The following is a 19739-nucleotide window of genomic DNA, read 5'->3' as shown; positions in this document are numbered from 1 at the left end:
GTGGAGTCTATAACCTCTCCTTTCCAATCTAGCCTTAGTGATTTGTTTGTAACAAAGAAAACGGAGCAGAAGCAAGTCTGTGTGACCTCTGAAGCTAGCTCACAAAAGGTCATACAGCTCTGCCTTATTAGTTCAGATACTCAGTTTTGGGTCCTGAGCTACCACATAAGCAGTCCAGCTACCTTGAAGCAGCCATGTTGTGAGGAAGCCCAGGTCATGCCGAGTTTTCCTACATAAGTGCTGTGGTCCAGCTGACAGCACCATCCCGCACCAGCCACACGATTGGAGATACCTCCAGGAGATTTGACTCCAGCTGTTGAGTCATCGCAGACTTTCACTCTTCCCATGTGATGCTCCAGACATTATAGAGCAAAGACAAGCCTATCCACTGGCATCTGTTAGCAGTCCTGACCCACAGAATTGGTGAAACTAACAAAATAGTTGTCTTAAGTCACAGAGTGTGGAGTAGTTTCTACACAGTGATTAGTAGTGAGTGGAACACACACACACACAATAGATACAGCTAGCTGCGCTGTGGTGTTTGGTAATAGGTGCCATATGCACATTCCCAGCCCAGCTGTGTCCTACAGGAACCCGGGAGGAAGTACAGTGATCTAATGAAACTGCATTTAACCTGCATCTAGGAAAAAAAAAAAAAAAAAAAAAGCTCTGAGGCTTCTTCAATTAGGCCATGTGGTACATTTAATGTAAGAAAAATTAACAAAATTAAGGTAACATTGCCCTTTACAAATGTGGCATGTATCACAAGTATGAACTCTTTCTGACCATGACTTCTAGAACTCCCCTTGCACAGGTGTGGCCTTATCTTCTTTTCTCTCTATAGTCTGTCTTTAGGATTCCTGTGCTTCTAGTCTCATTCCGAGATCTGCTCCTCTAATCTAATCAGTGACCTGAATGACCACTATCCAAACTGCCCATCAACCATCTCTGCTGGGAAATCTCATTCTTTCCTCAGTGCCTTTAACACAGTGGTCCTACAGTAACTCCAACCCTTTTATCTGCAAATCGTATTTCCCACCCTGATGGTGTTCCTGTCACCTCTCCCAGTAGCTCTGAGATCAACACTCTGTAGTCTTGACTGACTCTTCCCTGTGCATGGGCCCCATCGTCAATCCATCATATGGTCTTGATGATGCTGCTTTCAGAATATCCCTTGGATTCATCCACTTTCCCCTTTTCCCACAGCCACTATGATGCTGCCCGTTCACCCCCCAACCTGAGTTCATGCATTTGACCCTCCTGTCTCCCCAGAGCGCCCTGCATACCACCACCAGATTAAATTTCCCAACTCCCACACTGGCTAAGTCAGTCCCCATCCAAGAATGCAGAAAGGTTCCAACCAAGTAGTCACGGGACCACTTGCAATGTCTTCTCTCATCTGGTCCCAACTTGCTCTATCAGATCTCCTCCTCCTCCACAGTGCAAATCCTCTCCTACCAAAGCCTTCTCCTCCTGCCCCACCTCTGCCTTCATCTGATCCCTACCATACTGGTTCATAATCATTTGCTCCTCAATTTCCCTCATCACTCTGTTCCTTTTCCCAGAAAGACACTCTTCCCCTTCCCTCCTGCGTCAAAAATAAATACACCCCAATCTCACCTCTAAGAATATATCCAAAGGAAATGAACACAGGAGATCCCTAAGACATATCTATATCCTCATGTTCACCGCAGCATTACTCACAATAGCAAAGACACTGGCCAACCACGACAACCTAAGACACTGGCTAACCAAGACTATCTAACTGTCCATCTATGGATGAATGGCTAAAGCAGGTATCTCTCTCTCTCTCTCTCTCTCTCTCTCTCTCTCTCTCTCACACACACACACACACACACACGCACACACACGCGCACACACACACACACACACTGGAGTATTATTTAGCCACAAGAAAGAAGGAAATTCTGCCACTTGTGACAACATCAACGGATATTGAGGGCATTTTCCTAAGTGAAAAAAGTCAGAGAGACAAAGACAAAATACTGTATGGTATCATTTATATGTGGAATCTTAAAAAGTGAAACATACAGAAAACGGAGAGTAGAATGGCAGTTACCAGGAACTGAGAGTGGGGCAAATGGGAAAATACTGACCAAAGGTATAAACGTGCGGTTAGAAGATGAGTAAGCCCTGGGATCTAATCTACAGCATGGTGACTAGAGTTAATGACACTGTATTATACACTTGAAAGCTGCCGAGAGAATAAATCTTAGATTTTCTTCACACAAAAAAGAAATGGTAAATACGTGCCTGATGGAGGTGCTAGCTAACACTAAGCTGGTAATCATATTGCAGTATATCAGTGTAACAAATCAACACACTGTCCACCTTACATTTACATAATGCATATGTCAGTCATATCAATAGAGGGGAATAAACTGTTCCCTTCAAATGGTTCCATGTCCTTTTCCCCCACAGAACCTGCCATAACTGGATCTCTAGGTCCCCCTCCCTGAACCCTCCCAGACCAGTCCTCTGAACTCCTTCCCACAGTCTTGGTACCATACCCTATAAGGGGGGGGGGGCACTGTCCCTCTCACAAGGTCATGACGTGTTACCTCCACCTTTCCTGTAGGTGTATTTCTTTTGTGGTATGTAAGCTCTGGATAGAGACTCGTGTGTCTTAGCTTGGTCCTGGGCTAAAATGCCAGACATGAACAAGCAATACTTTAATTTATCAAATATACTTTATACGGTGCCAGGTGCTGGGACCCAATAAATGCCTTCAGGTCCAATGGCTTCTACCTTAATTGGAATGCCCTGCTCACAATTTTCAGTACTGTCTCCTTCTTCCAGTCATCATTTAGCTGCCTCAGAGAAGGCTCCCTTGATCACCCACTCTAGAGCTGTCACCCAAACATCGTCTCCCCATCATCATTTATAGTTTGCTCTAAAGCAGTTACTATTCCCTGATATTTCTATGTGTTTTTAATGTACTTATTTCTTATCTCTACCCAGGTAAGCTCAAGGACACCAAAAACCTTGTCTGTCTTGTTCACTTTACTGTATCCTTCACGTTAAAACTGTCCAGAAGATACTAGGTGTTCAATAAATATTTGTTGAATAAATGGATAAGAAAGACTCTATATTGTTGATGTGCTCATATTCTATTAAGAAAACAGACAATAAAAGTCAAATGTCATACACAGTGTTATCAATAAGTGAAATGATAGAAAATATAAATATAAATGAAATGAAGGAAAAAGTGAGGAGAGTAAAAAGAATAATAATCCAGGGAGTGGAAAGAGCACATTCAAAAGTGCAGTCTTGAACCAGCATGGTGTTTCTGGGGGGCAGGAACTCCCATGGTGTATCTGAGGGGAGGAAGCTTCCACAGTGTTTCTGGGGGCAGAAATAAGCACAGTGTTTCTAGGGGGCAGGAACCAGCTTGGTATTTCTGGGGGGCTAGATTCAGCTTGGTGTTTCTGAGGAGCAGTAACAGCCCAACACTGCTAAGGCACCAATTCTGAGGGCTGGTAAGAGGTATAGCAAGCATGAGGTTGGACAGGGAGGCGGAGGTCAGAGCTTGAAGTGACTAATGTGCTTGTTAAAAAGCTTGATCACTTTGTAGTGCACACAGATATCATTATAATTTTGTACATCTGAAACTTACATACTATTATAAACCAATTTTACCTCAATTAAAACTAAAAAGCTTGAGCTTTATCCCATGTATAATCGAGTATAATCAGAGGATTTTAGACTTTCATTTTAGAAGAAAATAGATCTAATTAGTAGAGAAATCAGAATTTCATTTTATAAATATCACTCTGGAAAATGTACAGAGGATAGATATAGTGAAAAGAAAGTAGAAGCAGAAGTCAGGTGCAAGAAATTGTAAACTTGAACTAGGCAGGGAGAGGGGCATGAGGGGAGGAGGGGCCAGATTACAGAGAAGCAAGGGAGCAGAAGCAACAGAACCTGGAGATAACTGGATAATGTGGATGAGGAAGAAAAAGTCAACAGTGAATAGTACTACCACCAATGAAAGAAGTGTAAACCAGTAAGAAGGTCACAATTCCTCTTTGGAGTGAACTGAGTTTAAGACATCTATGGGACAAGCAGAAGGATAAATTTGGATTAGTAGTCATGAGAAACTTGGGGGCAAGGCCTAAGCCAAAGGCATGATTAGGGAGTCATGAGTGTACAGATGAGAGTTATAACCATGGGCATGCATGACATTGCTTGGGGAGTGGAACTGGATCTGCTGCTCAGGAAATTGCTTCTTCAGGTCTGGATTGAGAGACTAACATTTCAATATCCAAGGCTGTAAAGAGCACTCATTACTAGGAAACATCCATTGCAGGCCAATGTTACCTTCATATTGGAATTTAGTCTTCTTACACTGTATGTACCCATGGTTTTAGTCAAGCATGTTTCCGGAACCTTTGATTATGTCCAGGCTAAATACCATATGTTCCATTTAACTTTGTATTTTGGCATAGAATTCAACGAGATAGTGCTACCTGCACCAGTAACACATGCTCTCCAAATGACTACTAAACTTTGCAAAGCAGCCATACAATTAATTTTTAGGAGAGATGCACTAATAGCCACCCGATCATGTACAGCAGTCTGGATGGCATGCATTTTGCATGCCAGAGAGAACATATTGCCTCCCATATTTTAGTCATCTTCCCTCAGAGGGTAAGAAAATTTTGTTAGTCAAGATAGGAGTGCAAATTTAAATTTGCTCATGATTGGAACAGTTCACCTGATCCTAGGAGCATCTGTTTTTCTAAAACAACTGGCTGGCTGTCCAAAGTGGTCACTGACTGTTCAGAAACTGGGATGCAGAGAGGCTTGGGGAACTTCTTTTAGATTGACTCTGGCTCATGCAGGAGTCTAATAAGATGAGCTTAGGTAGATGGTGCTTTCACATCATTTTGACATAAAGCAAACAATTACAAATACTTACCATGTATTTACTTTGATCTAGGAACAGTGCTAAGTACTCTACCTGCATATCTCATTGAATTATCCAAATCTTACATGGTAGCTATTATTAACCCACTTCACAGATGGTGAGACTTTTTAAATCTAGCATAAACTAGATAATTGGGCTTTTCCATTTATATTTATTTTTAGGGAAACTGGACTTTTCCATTTATACTTATTTTTAGGGTTTACTGATGCTTTACCCCTCTGACCAGTTTTATAGGAGCCCTATAAATGGCACACAAGTTGCAACACTGTAATGAACATCTATTGTTTTTACCTTGCTAGTATCCCTTTCTCCTTCCAGGTAAAAGAGCTCTTTTTCTTCTGGAACCTGGCCTTCCCATTCCCTGTTGATTCAGGTGGAATTATTAGCCAACTGACCCAATTCCTTTTTCCCAACAGATCTAGAAATAGAAGCCAACCTGCTTGGTCAGAGAATCCATCCCGGGACTCAACGATTGGCCAGGGGCAAAACCTATTATCTAACAGGGCCAAACAGATGTTAAGAAATGACTTTATAGGAGATCCCTGGTGGCTCAGTGGTTTAGCACTTGCCTTCAGCCTAGGGCGTGATCCTGGAGTCCCGGGATTGAGTCCCACGTTGGGCTCCCTGCAGGGAGCCTGCTTCTCCCTCTGCCTGTGTCTCTGCCTTTCTCTCTCTCTCTCTCTCTCTCTCTCTGTCTGTCTCTCATGAATAAATAAATAAATAAAATCTTAAAAAAAAAAAAGAAATTACTTTATAAGGAAAGTCCCGCTCATTTATCTGGGCCCATTAGCTCTAAGGACAAGTAATCTGCTAGAGCCTAAAGTTAACACAGAATGAAGTGGAATTAAGACATGAAAAGAGGCAGAAAAACAGGGTCCAGATTCTGTCACCCAAAAATCCACAGCCCAGCTTCTCCTGAAACTACTTAATTCCTTGGACTTCCAATTTACATTAGTCAATACATTTCCACTCTTTATTAATGCTGGTGTGAGTTGATCTCTGTCACTTAAAATCAGAAAGACATAAAATGAAATAAAAATACACTCAGCAAAAAATTAAGAGAGGGAGTATGACTCATTGATTTTAAATTTCACCTTCTGAGACAGATAAATTTGTACATTAAATACTAACCACAAATATTATTAATATCAATATTTCAGACATATCCATTAGGAAAAATGTACTTTAGAAGGTGGATAATTGAGTTTAAGAAGGATTTTAGCTACTGACTTAGATATAACAATTACACGAACATTTTCCAGAGATGTTCTGACAATCAACCAACTCTAAATAAATGAGAAAGATAAATGATACTAAGAACCCATCCCACTATAGATGTGAACATCCAGGACCCCTGGCTGGACCCTAAACTTAGATGGTCCCACTCTGTGCACAGTACTTTAAGTGGCTATATTCTGTATTAACACATAATTATTATTCTTTGAATTTTCATAAATGTGGTCAATATTACATTTTCAAATGTATGAGCTAACTATAATGGAAACCATCACAATTAGCCAACCTGCTTGGTCAGAGAACCCATCCCTGGACCCAGTGGTTGGCTGGGGGCAAAACCTTTTAGATCTTGGGCAAGCCATTTAGTATTTCTGGATCTCAGTTTGACCATATAATAGAAAGATACAGTACTCGTCCTGACAGCAGGCATAAAAGCACTTTGAAAAATATAAGGATTATTATTATTAATTCAAGAGAAAGATTCCTCAAAACAGACTCTAATTTTACCCTATGCCTTTTGCCTTTTGCCATCTGGAGAAAATCTGTGGTCTTACTAGAAAGTCTGAATAGAGACCTGTCACAGGTCAAATTTAGAAGAAAATGAGGTTATAGTAATAGACTTAGGACATTGGTCACACTCCTAACCTGCTTTTCTGACCATGTAAGCCTTTGTTATCTCTAGGAACTTTCTCCAAACCAGTACACCTTCCGTCTCCTGACATCGTCTGGACTATATCTTAATTTATAAACTCACCTCAACTCAGATTCACGTTCATCTATCCCTCAACTTGTTACTTAAACTTGAACCAGTTCCTCCACTCTGATAGGCACTGCACCCCAGGACTGACTTGGTTATGGATCATCACATCTTACTGCAGTTCTTATGTGATTTTCTGAAGTTGTCCTATAAATTCCTGGTCACATCTCTACTTTGTCTTTCCAATTAGTCTTTAAGTTCACAAAAGCTAATGACTGCCATGTATTCTTCCTACACAGAGTGGATACTCAGCAAGTATTTTTTGGTTAATTAAAAAAGAAAATTTCCAAATAAGGAAAATACGTGAGGAAAGAAGAATCCATAATAAAGTGAAATGAAAAAAAACTAGAGAGATAAAGTTTTCCAAGAGCAGGTTATGAACTGGAATCTATTCAAAACAGACCAGAGAGTTAATATATTCAAGAGAATCCCAGAAATCTGAAATCAAATTTGTAGCAATGGAAGGAATCTTCAAGATAATCTAATTCACATCCTTCATTCACTGAGAATAATTACTCACTAATTTCTCTGACTTATGAATGGAAGTTTTTACATATTTAATTTTCCTATTATAAAACTTGACTCCTGGCAATTTTCTTAGAATCCAAGAGAATGGAACCTTGGAAACATGGGAATTTTCTTATAGATATAAAAATATTTCTTTTTCCTAGAATGAAACCAGATGTCTTGAGCCAGGCACTGGATTTTTATTTTAAGTTGCAACATGGAAAAGAATAAAAATAAATAATAAGATAATACTACTTACCTAAAATGTGAAAAGTGCAGAGTGGTTCAGAGGTGAAGCCCCCAAGAGACACTAAATCCAAAGTGTTAGAAGATCCTGGTGGTCAAATTCTTGAGCTTTGACATGGTATCAAAGAAAGCCCTGACTTGAAAGTCAAAGCACCCTGATTTTGAAACTTTGCCCCATCAATTTCAGTTGTGTGACCACTGACAGTTTCTCAGATTCTAATTATCAAAAAGTTTTGTCTTAAAACCAGGACTGTTGAAGGGATTAAGTGAGATAATATATGTAAAGAAACTCTGTTGGTAGAAAAGCATAATTTGCATTATTGCCTAGCTAGCTAACTTACATTAAAATATTTTAAGCTAGCTGTCTGAGCTTTCAGAATCTAAGAGCCAAAATATCCTAATACTACCTCTGTAGCCTCTTCGTTAAATATCTCTAGCTGTCATTAGAGAAATGATCAATAAATCTCTGGCTAGATCTACCACATTCCAATCCTTAAAGGGTTCCCTAAACTCTTGTGATTTCAGCAAATGACACATAGCCAAGAGCTTCCTGCTCTATAATTAGTCACATCAGGCTAGAGACTCCCAATGATGTGGTGAACACAATACTCTTTTCTTGCTTCCCAAGATTTCTGCAGAGATGGAGGAGGTAGGCTTTTCAATGGCCTGTGAGGTGGTCTTCACCACCAGCACGTGTCCTTTCTCTGAGTCCACCCTGCCTTGGTTATTTGAGGAGACCTCTGTCTTGCACGGATGATCATCATCTCCCTGAATTAACTCTTCACTGAAAGAATCAGTGAAATCCACCCACCTCAAAACAGTCAGCACATGCTTACTACCCAGGACCCTTACATATGTCCCAAACCCTGCACCAGCTTAGAAAGTCATCTTAGGTACTTTCCAAAAGTCACCTGCTCTGGTCCAACAGAATAAATTAGGCTCCCATGGGGTAGGACTCCAGATAGCAGAGTGTGAACAAACCCAAATGATTACCTCTTCACGCAAATAATATCAAACACTTCTTTCGACATAAAAGCCATACGGGTGGGAAAAAATTCCACCATCTAAAAGCATCACTGTCCATATTGTAGGGTATAAATAAGACATAATGCTGAATAAAGCATTAGAGTTGCCTCTTGAGGACCTCTGTTCTAGACACTATTCCTAGAAGTCTTAAATTATGCTTAACAGGGCTTAAAGGGACCCTACAGATGAGTATGACCTCCGCAGTAAGCAAATAACACAACTAAAGCACAGTGAAAGGAAGCAACATACCCAGGATCACCTGAGTGGCAAAGCTAGACAGCACAGGGCTCTCCAATTTTAGATCTGTTGCCACTTGCATAACCAAATTAATGTGTTCTGTCCTGAATCATCTAGAGTCTACAGTGAATATAATCTCTGGCTGCCTCCTTATTCAAAATCAAGAGGTGTGGTCAATTGCTCTCCCCTAGTTCCCTGCAGCTCAATGACTTTACAGGATAAAATGGCAGAATTGCAATCAAGACACCCAGTATGGACCTCTCCCCAAACAGGGTGTTTATGACTCTTGCTCTGGCCCTTATACTATGCTACTTTCCTCGGTCAGCAGGCATTCCATAAATGCTGAGGACTGATTGGTTGATTGATTAGCTAATAAACAATCATGTTTACGACTTCCTTCCTGAATTCACAGCCAAAGCAACTGCTAAGTGGCCTCTTTTCCTCCTTTCTCCCTTATTGACTTGCTTATACATTTTGAGACTCATCAACGCAATAGGTTGGGAAGCAATTATTTTGAGGTTTACTCTCAAAAATGAAAAAAGCAACCAAGTCCATAGGAGAAAATTCCTCTAAACCAGTCATGAAACAGAAAAATGCACAGACTGTGATTATACATGGTGCCCCAAGGTTATCTAATCTAACGGTCCCTCATAGTGTAAAGAGCTATTTCCTCCCAGCTTCTAAGAGACATACTTGCAATTCTTTAATCTGGGCAAGAGGGGAGCACTAGGGATAGATCTGAGGGCAGAGGCTGCTGACAAACAGAGGATCAAGTGTGAGCTGTAGACACCTCCAGGAAAGCAACCATAATATTTGGGAACACAAGGAATAAAAGAACCTGAATGTGCGTGCGGCAAGAGTAGCTGGACCAGGATGCCAAACTGCATTCTGTTTGGGTACCAAGGATTTATCCTCATGGCTCACAGTAAAACAGACACACACTTGAATGCTCAGAAGCATCAAGGAGAAATAGAACCAAAATCTGGAGGCAAACAAGTCCAGCTCTCCCTAAAGCTAATTTTTAATAACACATTTCTTCTCTATATTAATATAATGCAAGATTTAATTAGATAATATTAGATCATATGCATACCTGAATATGAGCATATGTGCCTATATATATATATATATATATTTTTTTTTGCAAATGACTCATTCTCAGTTTCTTGGAGTCTCTTGGTCCTCATAGATACTGTCACTGCATCTCCTGCCACAGTCAGAAATACTCAGACCCTCACCATCCACATACGTGACCACAGGTACACAATGGAGGATAAAGTGTCATTAGACAATACAATTATGAGGAAGGGAGATGGGTCAAGGATAATTTCTCCAGAAAACAACTTTAATTCTTGTGGATACTTCTCTCCCAGCAGAATCGGAAGTCAGCAGAAGCCCAAGAGATCTCAGGCATTTCAAATGGTTGTGTGGCCTAAATGACATTTGGGGTAACAAAGAAGCTATGATATCTATCCCTCTTAACTTGACCCAGCTCATCACTCTGGAGGCAGACTCCCCACTGGCTCTTCTTCCAAGTGCTCTTAATAAACTCATCAGGCCTCACAAAGCTGCATTTCCCCTTCTCAGTCAGAAAACACAGATCAATATACACAGCAGAAGCACTTATGCCTTGTTCGTAAAACCTCCTGTGTGACTGTGAGAACATTCACACACCAAGCCCCTACTTCTGTCAGCATTACCCTGGCATATGGGCTGCTCAGTGAGAAGGGGAGCAACAGGACAGTAAAAGCAAACTCTGAATCTAGAGTCTAGCAGAAAGTCAATCAGGTTAAAACAAGGTGACATCAGTGTCCCTGTTTGCTTAGATAGGCTAAGAGTGGAGGCCTTCTTAACATGATGGGAATCACAGAGAAGCTTCCAGTAGGTCAGTGGTCCACACACTGGCAAGTGCCTGGACAAGGCCTACCAGTGTCTCCCCAGCAATCACAGTTGGGAGGTGAGCTCTACAGTCCCAGTGTTACACAAGGCCACAAACTACCTCCTCAGCTGCTTCTATGGGGAAATCTGAATAGTCATGGGGGGGGGCACCTTAGAAAGAAGATCCTATTCAATTGCTCCGTGGGCAAAATATTCCACAGTTGCTATGAGAAGATATAAAAACAAACAAACACCATCACCTTAATTTCGATGCAAAAGGCAGCAGGGAAAGGATGCTGAGAAGCCAGGGGGAGGCGTTGGTGGGAATCTATTTCCAGGGGCTCTTAGCACCTGTTTGCAAGCACATCTCTCAAAATAGCATTAAGCAACAAGTTTCTAAAATGGCAAATCTAATGCTTCTTTTCCCTGAGAGTGCTTTGTCATGGCTGATACTCTCACCCAAGAAATCATTTCAAACAAGCCTGCGGGATAAAGCAGGGCGATTTTTAGCATGTCTGCAGCTACTGCAGCAGCGCACCGTGCGGAGCAGGCGGGGAGCCTGGAGCTGGGCGCTGCCTGGGCCCCACCTCCTCCCGGAGCACTCACCATCAGCAGGCTTAGAGCAGAGTCGGGCACCAGCTGCACGGCCATGGTCTCCGATTCCCATGCACAGTCAGTTCGCCTGGGCCCTGGCTGACTGCGAGGCATCCACAAACACCTACAGCAAACCAGCCAGAAATCCAGACTCAGGGTGCAGAAGACTCATGATGAAGAGAGGCCACATTTCATGTGGGGTGGGGTGGGGTGGGGTGGGGTGGGGGGGACGGTCAGGCGGATGTTGGGAAGAAGGGGTGGGAACAGTGCTTAGGGATGAAAAAAAAAAAAAGAATGAAAATAGGAAGCTGCAGGTTATTTAAAGGTGAGCCCTCCCTAGCTTCACTAAAGCTGCATGAGCACAGAAACCACATCTAACAAATATAAAAGCTGGGAACGCAGAATTTTTTAACTGATACCTTAGCCTAGGCAGCAACTCTTTTTTTAACTGACAATTAAAATAAAACATTCCCTGTTGCAGATAAATTAACCAACCCAAACACCACCACTACCACCCCCCACTCCCTACCCCACCCCCATCTCTCAGCAATTCTGCTGCATAAACATGCTGAATGTCACAACCTACCGCTTGCAATCTGGTCAGTGTCTTCTTTTCCTGCAGAAAGGTGTGTCCCTTTTGCAAAATCAAGTATCTGGGAGTGACAGAGCCGAGCCTGACCAAAAGCATCAGGCAGTCACTGGAGATCAGCAAATGCCCTCATCATAACCGAGTAATAAGTCAGTTATGAAATGACCCCTTCTACTATCCTTAAATCTACTTTTCCTCTCCAAGTAGACTGGCCAGCTCAGTTCCCCGTGGGGCTAACATACTTACAGGGAACATGTAATTACACTGCCTGTTCTGTTAGCGTTCCGATCTCCCAGCCTGTACCACATGTACGCAGCAGACAGGCACCCTCTACCTCTCTCCCTCCCTTCCTCCCGCCCTTCCTCCCTCCCTTCCTTTCCCTCCCATCTCTCCACCAGGCTGCCTGTTAGGAATTTTGAAGGAGCCTCTCTAGCTCAGGGAGGTACAGGAGGCTAATGTGTAGCAAGAGGCACTGCTTAAGACAAAAAAGCAAATTAGCCTTGAAAATCATATCATGCAGCATTTTCCTTGGAAGATGTCAATGGCAAAAAAAAAAAAAAAAAAAAAAAAGGAAAGAAGGAAGCTTGCCCAGTCTTGTTATATAATGAGTGGCTGAAAAGGCTTCTCACAGTCAAAGATTTAAGAAAATTAAATACTTTTTATTTATGAGCACCACCAAGCTTCTATCTTCTTATGGAGCACAATTATTCAACTACACATGGCGATTACTAACACTTCTGATAACAGTTTTCATGTTCTCTTTCAATTTCTTCCTTTACTCACCTGCTGTAATGACTCCAAAAATTCCTTGAAATTAATTGGACAGTGTGAAATGTAAGAACACAAACCAACTTTCTAAATAAGAAACTCAGGGAGGAAATTAATCACCTTTACATATGTTCCCATGGACAAGTATAACTATTGTCCCTCTATCATTCATATTTTAAAAGCATTTATTTGATTATCACAAAGTAAGTGCTCAAAAATATTCACTGAATGAAAGAAAAGATTCCTCTCTTGTTGTTTATCCTGTGGCCCAATGAGATTGAACCTTTGTTCTATGTTGTCTGATTGGATTCTAATGCCCTTGAACTCAGGAACCTCTGAGAATCTTCTACTATCAGGTGTTTGGAGATTCACAGCATGACCTCAGTCCTCTCAATGTGTCCTTGAAACTGAGCTGTCAGAAAATTCTAGACTTGCTGGTGGGTTTCTCAAAAGAATTTTTGATTATTATTATAATTTATTATTTGACCATAATAATTTTGAAAAATTTTTTATTGGAGTTCAATTTGCCAACATATAGCATATCACCCAGTGTTCATCCCATCAAGTGTGACCATAAAAATTTAAAGAACATATCCATAGTGTTACCTTAACCTTGAACATAGCTTTCTAAATGTATTCACCTGATAAGTGCTGAGTGCCTACTGTGTGCAGTACTCTATGATAAGCTTCATAGAAGATGTAAAACTAAATTGTGGCCCTTCCCCTCAAGGACCTTTTTTATCTGACAAATGCAGTAATACCCAACAACTGTCTATGATTCAAGACAGTATGTGATAAATGCTAGAAAGTGACCTAAAAACAAATAGTTGGGCTGCACAGAGTAGAGAAAATTTACTTTTGGCTTCAAGAACATGGTGGTTGTTAGGCCGAAACTTGAGGAATATGCAGAATGTCTTTTTTATGACTTGTGTTTTATAATTCTATATGGACCACGAGCTTGTAAAACACAGAAAGCACAAGGAGAAATTAATATTGTACTCCTGCTGCTGGTGGGGTGGGCAGGGGACAGTGCCCACAGAGAGCCCAGGAGAACAGTTCCAGGCATGCAAGAGTACAGGACATGCTCAAGTTGGACAGGCAGGCCTGAGAGATAGATTTTTTTAAAGATCTTATTTATTTATTCATGAGATACACATAGAGGGGGGCAGAGACATAGGCAGAGAGAGAAGCAGGCTCCCTATGGGAGCCTGATGCAGAACTCCATCCCAGGACCCTGAGATCACACCCTGAAAGATTTTATATTGACTACTGGTGTGGAGCCTCAGCACACCTGCCTTGCTTTCTCTGTACTTTGCTGAACCTTTGTCCAGATTCTTTAGAAAAAAAAGATCTCCTGTGTGAAGACATTACTGGGAGGTGTCATCTCAGGGAGGCAAGAGTGAAGAAGTTGGGAAGGAGGGGCAGGGAAGGGATGAGAGCAGGTACAAGGTGGTGCCTACTAAACTGCTCACAATACAGCTGCTCAGTCATGAGGAAAGGCTTCCAGACAGGCATGGAACTCTATTCCCTGGAACAGTACATCAGGGGGAGAGAGGGAATTGCTTGCCTATTCCTATCAGCTGAATCTTGCTGGGCAGATTGACCCCATAGGGCATGAACTCCCTTGCACTGCAGAGTTACGTCATACCAGCTGCTGGCACAACATACCAGAAGAGAAACAGCAGAAAGGCATGACATCTGAAGCCAGAAATGGAAAGGGATGCCACAGACGTTGTGGATCAGTAAGACAGGACCTCAACACTGAGGCTGCTGAGGCTCTGTCCCCAGCGCATGTTATGAAAATTGTCCCAAAGCTCAGTCCACACTCTGGAAAAGTCTGGGACGGCTGGTAGTGCCAGGAGTTGAAATGACAGTGATAGCACTTAGAGTCCCACCAAGAAAACAGCTAAATCCCAGGAGCTAGTCAGTGGGATGGAGGGGAAGGTGGGTAGATGAACGGAGTCTGGAGTCCGGTGCAAGCGTGTATGTTTACAGACATAACTCACAACATCAAAAGTTACAGCCTGTATGAAATATTCCCTCATTTTTCCACTTGGGTATTCATATTTGCTTTGTTTATACAACTTCTAAGTTGCTGGGTTTTTATAACAGTTATTTACTTTCCTTTATTATCTCCTACTAGAAAGCGAACAACCCATCAGAATTAGGTATCATTTGTCTCTGTTCACTCCTGTAGCTCTGAGCATCAAGCTCAAAGAGTAGTGGGTACTCAGTCATATCAAGTTAGGCACTAATGAAGTTGCTAAAATGTTAAGTACAAATAGAAAGGGGTAAGGACTGGGAGTGCACACAAGGAGAACACAAGGAGTTTGTGAGGAAAGGTAACAGGCTGACAGAGAAGGAGGGACCCCAGAATTCCAGTGACAATGGTGGTCCCACAAAGGTGCCTAGAGCTTTTAGTAGAGTTACAGACACTGAAGGCAAAGTGGAGAGGGAGGCAAGCCATGAGAGGCTCTTAACTCTAGGGAACAAGCTGAGGGTCGTTGGAAGAAAGGTTGGCCCAGAGGGTGGCCTAACTGGGTGATGGACATGAAGGAGGGCACGTGATAGGATGAGCACTGTGTGTTATATACAACTGATGAATCACTAAATTCTACCCCTGAAACTAATAATATAGTATATGTTAATCAAATTCTATTTAAATAAAAAATATTTTAAAAGAAGTCAAAGTACAAAGGATTATGGAGCAGTTTGTGAGAAAAAGGAGTTAATTAGTAAAAATAGACTCTCACATTAAAAATCAAAAGCAATGAGACAGGAGCCCTCTAGTTCTTTTCAGAACCTCATCCAAGAACAATCCAGATCATAAAAAGAGGCATGTGGGACAGCAAGCAATCCTTTCCTCCAAGGAACTAAATTCCATCGTTGGCTAGTGTTATCTCCCAAGAAAGACACGTTAATCCTTTCAGTGTAACTTCTCAACTGAAGAATGGTTCAATGTCACAGCTATCAAAAGTCATTACCAAAAAAAAAAAAAAAAAAATTCATTAAAAATTTCTGTATTTAGTGTGAAGCTGTTGTGAAAACACTGATCACTGTATCACTCATTGTTGCCTCTATGAATTGCCCCATGTGAGAAATTTCTTTCAGAATTCAGTACCAGGAAAAAAAAAAAAAAAAAAAAAATTCAGTACCAGGAAGATGTCTGTCTCTCCTGAAGTAGCGTGTGATGGATGGCGTTATCCTCAGAACGCCTGTTGTGCCATTTTATTCTTGGGAACCAAAATGCCTATTCTGTCATTTACTCTGTGCTCCAGGGCAAGTACCGTAAGGTAGAGGTAAAATCAAAGACACTTTTTCCTTAAGTTGTGCACAGTAGGCACTCAATAACTATTATTCCCTAGAAATCTCCTTCTCATTCTGATAATGAACATAACAGAACTGATCACAGTTGTCACATTTGGCTGCCAGGATACCCACAGCAGACATTATCATAGTTGGCATTATTACTTCCTCGGTTTTTCTCAACCTTGTTTTCCCTTCTAATTCATAATGTATTAGTCTTATTTAGTAGGCCTTTTTGTCAGTGAGCCATCTGAAATTCTTTTTTGGAAAGAGGTAGAACATAAATCATTCTTAATGTATAAACGGCTCTCAAATAAATTTGGCACACTGTGAAACACTTTGCAGCTACTAAAATGGCAATTATGAAAACTATTTAGAAAATATGGAAACTGTCTGAACTACAGAGTTTATTTGACCATAAAATGATACATATACTTTAATTACAACCATGTAAATATTTGTACTTAAGAAAACATGAAGAAACTTTTGCTTTCAGCCAAGATGGAATAACAGGGACAACATTTATACTAACTGAAAAAAGCAAAAAATGGGCAAAATATATGAACCAATAATTTTCAAGACACTGGACACAGGACAACAAAGGACAATGATAAGACTTAAAATAACCCAGATTATTGAATTCAGAGTGTTTCCAGGCCACAGAACAGAGAGGGAAACCCAGGTGCAGTCAAGTAGATTCCTTAAATTGAAGAGCAGAACCAAGAGGGGAAACCAGGAGGGGTAGAATTCACAGGGCAGGACACCAGAGAGGACAGTGGTGCAGAGAGAGAACCTCAGAGATCTTCCCTTTGAACATTTAGTTGGGTACTAATCACCACATGCACAAGAAGAAACTATCTGAAGTTGTGGAAAGAACCACCTAAAATAATTAAAAAGATAGGCGACTGGTGCTCACACAGAGGCCAGTTTCGTACCTTTTCACACCAGCCAGGCCAGAAGGCCACGCAGATTCATGGTGCATTAGATAGGATGCTCAAAAGGTTCTTGCCTCGGGCATGAGGAATAATTAGCACTAGATCGATCACTCCCCTGAGTCTGCCTAACAAATTTGAAAAGCAAGACCTGAAAGAATCAAACTGTTTCCAAATAACTGTGTTCAAAAACAATGTTAAAGAATATTTATAGATATATAAAAATATCAGCATTCAACAAGGTAAAATTTATAGTGTCTGGCATCTAATAAAAATTATCACATATGGAAAGAAGCAGGAAAACATGACCACTAAATAGAAGAAAAATCAAGCAAAATCATCCAGAGCTAACAGATTTTAGAATTAGCAGAAAAGAACACTAAAACAGTAATTTTATATACTGTAATTTTATATAGTATGTTCAAAAGTTAAGTAGAGATATGAAAGATATAAAAAAAGAACCAACCTGAACTTCCAGAGATGAAAAATTACAATGTTAAAAGTGAAAAGGAGGGGTGCCTATGTGGCTCAGTTGGTTAAGCATTTGCCTTCCACTCAGGTAATGATCTCAAGGTCTTGGGATCAAACCCCATGTCAGGCTCCCTATTCAGTGGGAGTCTGCTTCTCCATCTAACTCTGACCCTTCCCCCTTCCCCACACTCCTGCTCTCTCTCCCCCTCTCTGTCAAATTTAAAAAAAATTAATTAAAAAAAATAAAAAGGAAAAAACCCCCACTTTGTTGGGATTAATGGAGATTAGACACTATATAAGAAAAACTTAGTGAACTTGAAAACATAAAAACTATTCCAGACAAAACACAGAGATTTTAATGTTTTTATAAACAAAAACAAAAGTGTGTGCAGTGGAACAACTTTTAGGAACCTGATGTACAAGAAATTTGTAATTCCTGAAGAAAGAGCCACACTATGCTTGAAGACATAAGGCTGAGATTTCCTCCAAATTACACACTGAAAAAATTCTAAGCATAAGGAAGACTACACCAAGGCACATCATAATCAAATTGCTCAATATCAGTGATAAAGAGAATATTCTGAGAACAACCAGAGGGGAATAAATATATAACACACACTGAGGGGCAAAGATAAGGATGACAACAGATTTTTTGTTGGAACTAACATAAGCAAGAAGACAGTACAGCAACATCCTTTAAAAATTTTAAAGGAAAAAATTATCATCAATTTAGGATTCCAAATCCAACAAAAATATTTTTCAAAGATAAAAGCAAGAGGAAGACTTTTTCAGATATACAAAGCAAATAGAAGCCAAACAGATTGGAAAGGAAGAAAAACTTCCCACAAAGAAAACTCAGGCCCACAGGGTTTCAGTTGTGAGTTCTAGTAAATATTTAAGGAAGAAATAATACTGAGTCTCCATAAATTCTTTGAGAAAATTGAAGAGGAGGAAATGTTTCAGAACTCATTTTATGAAGCTAGCATAAATATGAGACAGAGTATAAGAAAACTATAGATCATTATTCCCATGAATAAAAATGCAGACATTCTAAACAAACTTCTAGAAAATAAAATCCAACAATATATAAAAAGATAACACATCATGACCAACCAGGACTTAGGAATACAAGGTTGGTTTAACATCCTAAAAACAACCAGTGGAATTTACCATATTAACAAATGAAAAAAAGAAAAACCACACAATTAGCTCAATAGACTCACAAAAAGCAATTAACAAAATTCAAGATCTATTCCTGATTTCCAAAAAATTTCAACAATTAAGAATAGAAGAGAACTTTCTCAACCTAATAAAGAGCATCCACAACAAATTACAGCTATTACCATACTTAATGTAGAAGACTGAATACTTTCCCCCCAAGATCAGGAATAGGGCAAAGATGTCTACTCTTGGGACTGCTCTTCAACATTATATGGGAGACAGAGCAATAGGACCAAGGGGGAAAAAAAAGTCTAGTCAGATCAGAAAAGAAAAAGTAAAATTATTTTTAGTCACAGACAACATGATTTTTCATGTAGAAAATCTGTCAGAATCTACAAAAAAGCTACTAGAATAAGAAAGGTTAGTAAAGTTGAAGGATACAACATCAACATTAAAAAATCTACTGTATTACTCTACATGCCAACAACAAATAGTAGGTGATTTAAATTAAAAGTACAATTAACAATAGCAATAGACTATATGAAATGCTCAGGGACAAATGTGACAAAGATATAAAAGATCTGTGCACTGAAAAGGACAAAACATTGCTGACAGTCAGTACAGACTTAAATGGAGAGACAGACTTGGCTCATGGATCAGAAAACTCAGTGTTATTGAGATGTCCATTCTTACCAAAATGATTCAGAGATTGAACAGAATCCCAATCAATATCCCATCTGGTTTTTATTGCAGAAACTGGCAAGCTGATTCTAAATTGATATGGAAATGCAAAGGACATAATAGCCAAAACATTTCAGAAAAGAAAAATAGCATTGGAGAACTAACTCTGCCTACCTTAAAGATTTATTAGAAACTTACAGTATTGAAAAGTGTAGTATTGACATAATGAAAGGCGAACAGTCCAACAAAGCTAAAAAAAGAATCCAGAAAGAGATCTATAGATATATAGACAATAGATCTTTGACAAAGGTACAAAGGCAATCCACTGGAGAAGAGATAGCCTTTTTAAGAAATGGTGGAATAGGGATGCATGGGTGGTTCAGTGGTTGAACATCTGCC

The 19739-nt window shown here is 40.3% G+C and overlaps 1 protein-coding gene across 6 annotated transcripts in view; it reads right to left on the bottom strand.

The window, feature by feature from the left end:
• FRMD4A (FERM domain containing 4A) overlaps positions 1-12388 on the bottom strand; it is a 614318-nt gene extending 601930 nt beyond the window's left edge. For 2 of the 6 annotated variants that reach the window (XM_072749477.1, XM_072749471.1), the window contains exons 1-2: positions 12019-12368; positions 11445-11701 (exon numbers count right to left, since the gene is read on the bottom strand). In XM_072749477.1, the coding sequence (XP_072605578.1) occupies positions 11445-11546 (102 nt within the window). In that variant the 5' untranslated portion in view covers positions 11547-11701; positions 12019-12368. Of the gene's footprint in view, positions 1-11444; positions 11702-12018 lie in introns of all 6 variants that reach the window. The other 4 variants (XM_072749469.1, XM_072749468.1, XM_072749470.1 and 1 more) reach the window with 3 other exon arrangements.
• Between the last annotated feature and the right edge of the window lie 7351 nt (positions 12389-19739).

This window comes from Vulpes vulpes, chromosome 2 (assembly GCF_048418805.1).
Source record: "Vulpes vulpes isolate BD-2025 chromosome 2, VulVul3, whole genome shotgun sequence".
NCBI lineage: Eukaryota > Metazoa > Chordata > Mammalia > Carnivora > Canidae > Vulpes > Vulpes vulpes.
Note: the sequence above shows the minus strand (reverse complement) of the source record. Positions and strands in the feature narration are given on the sequence as shown.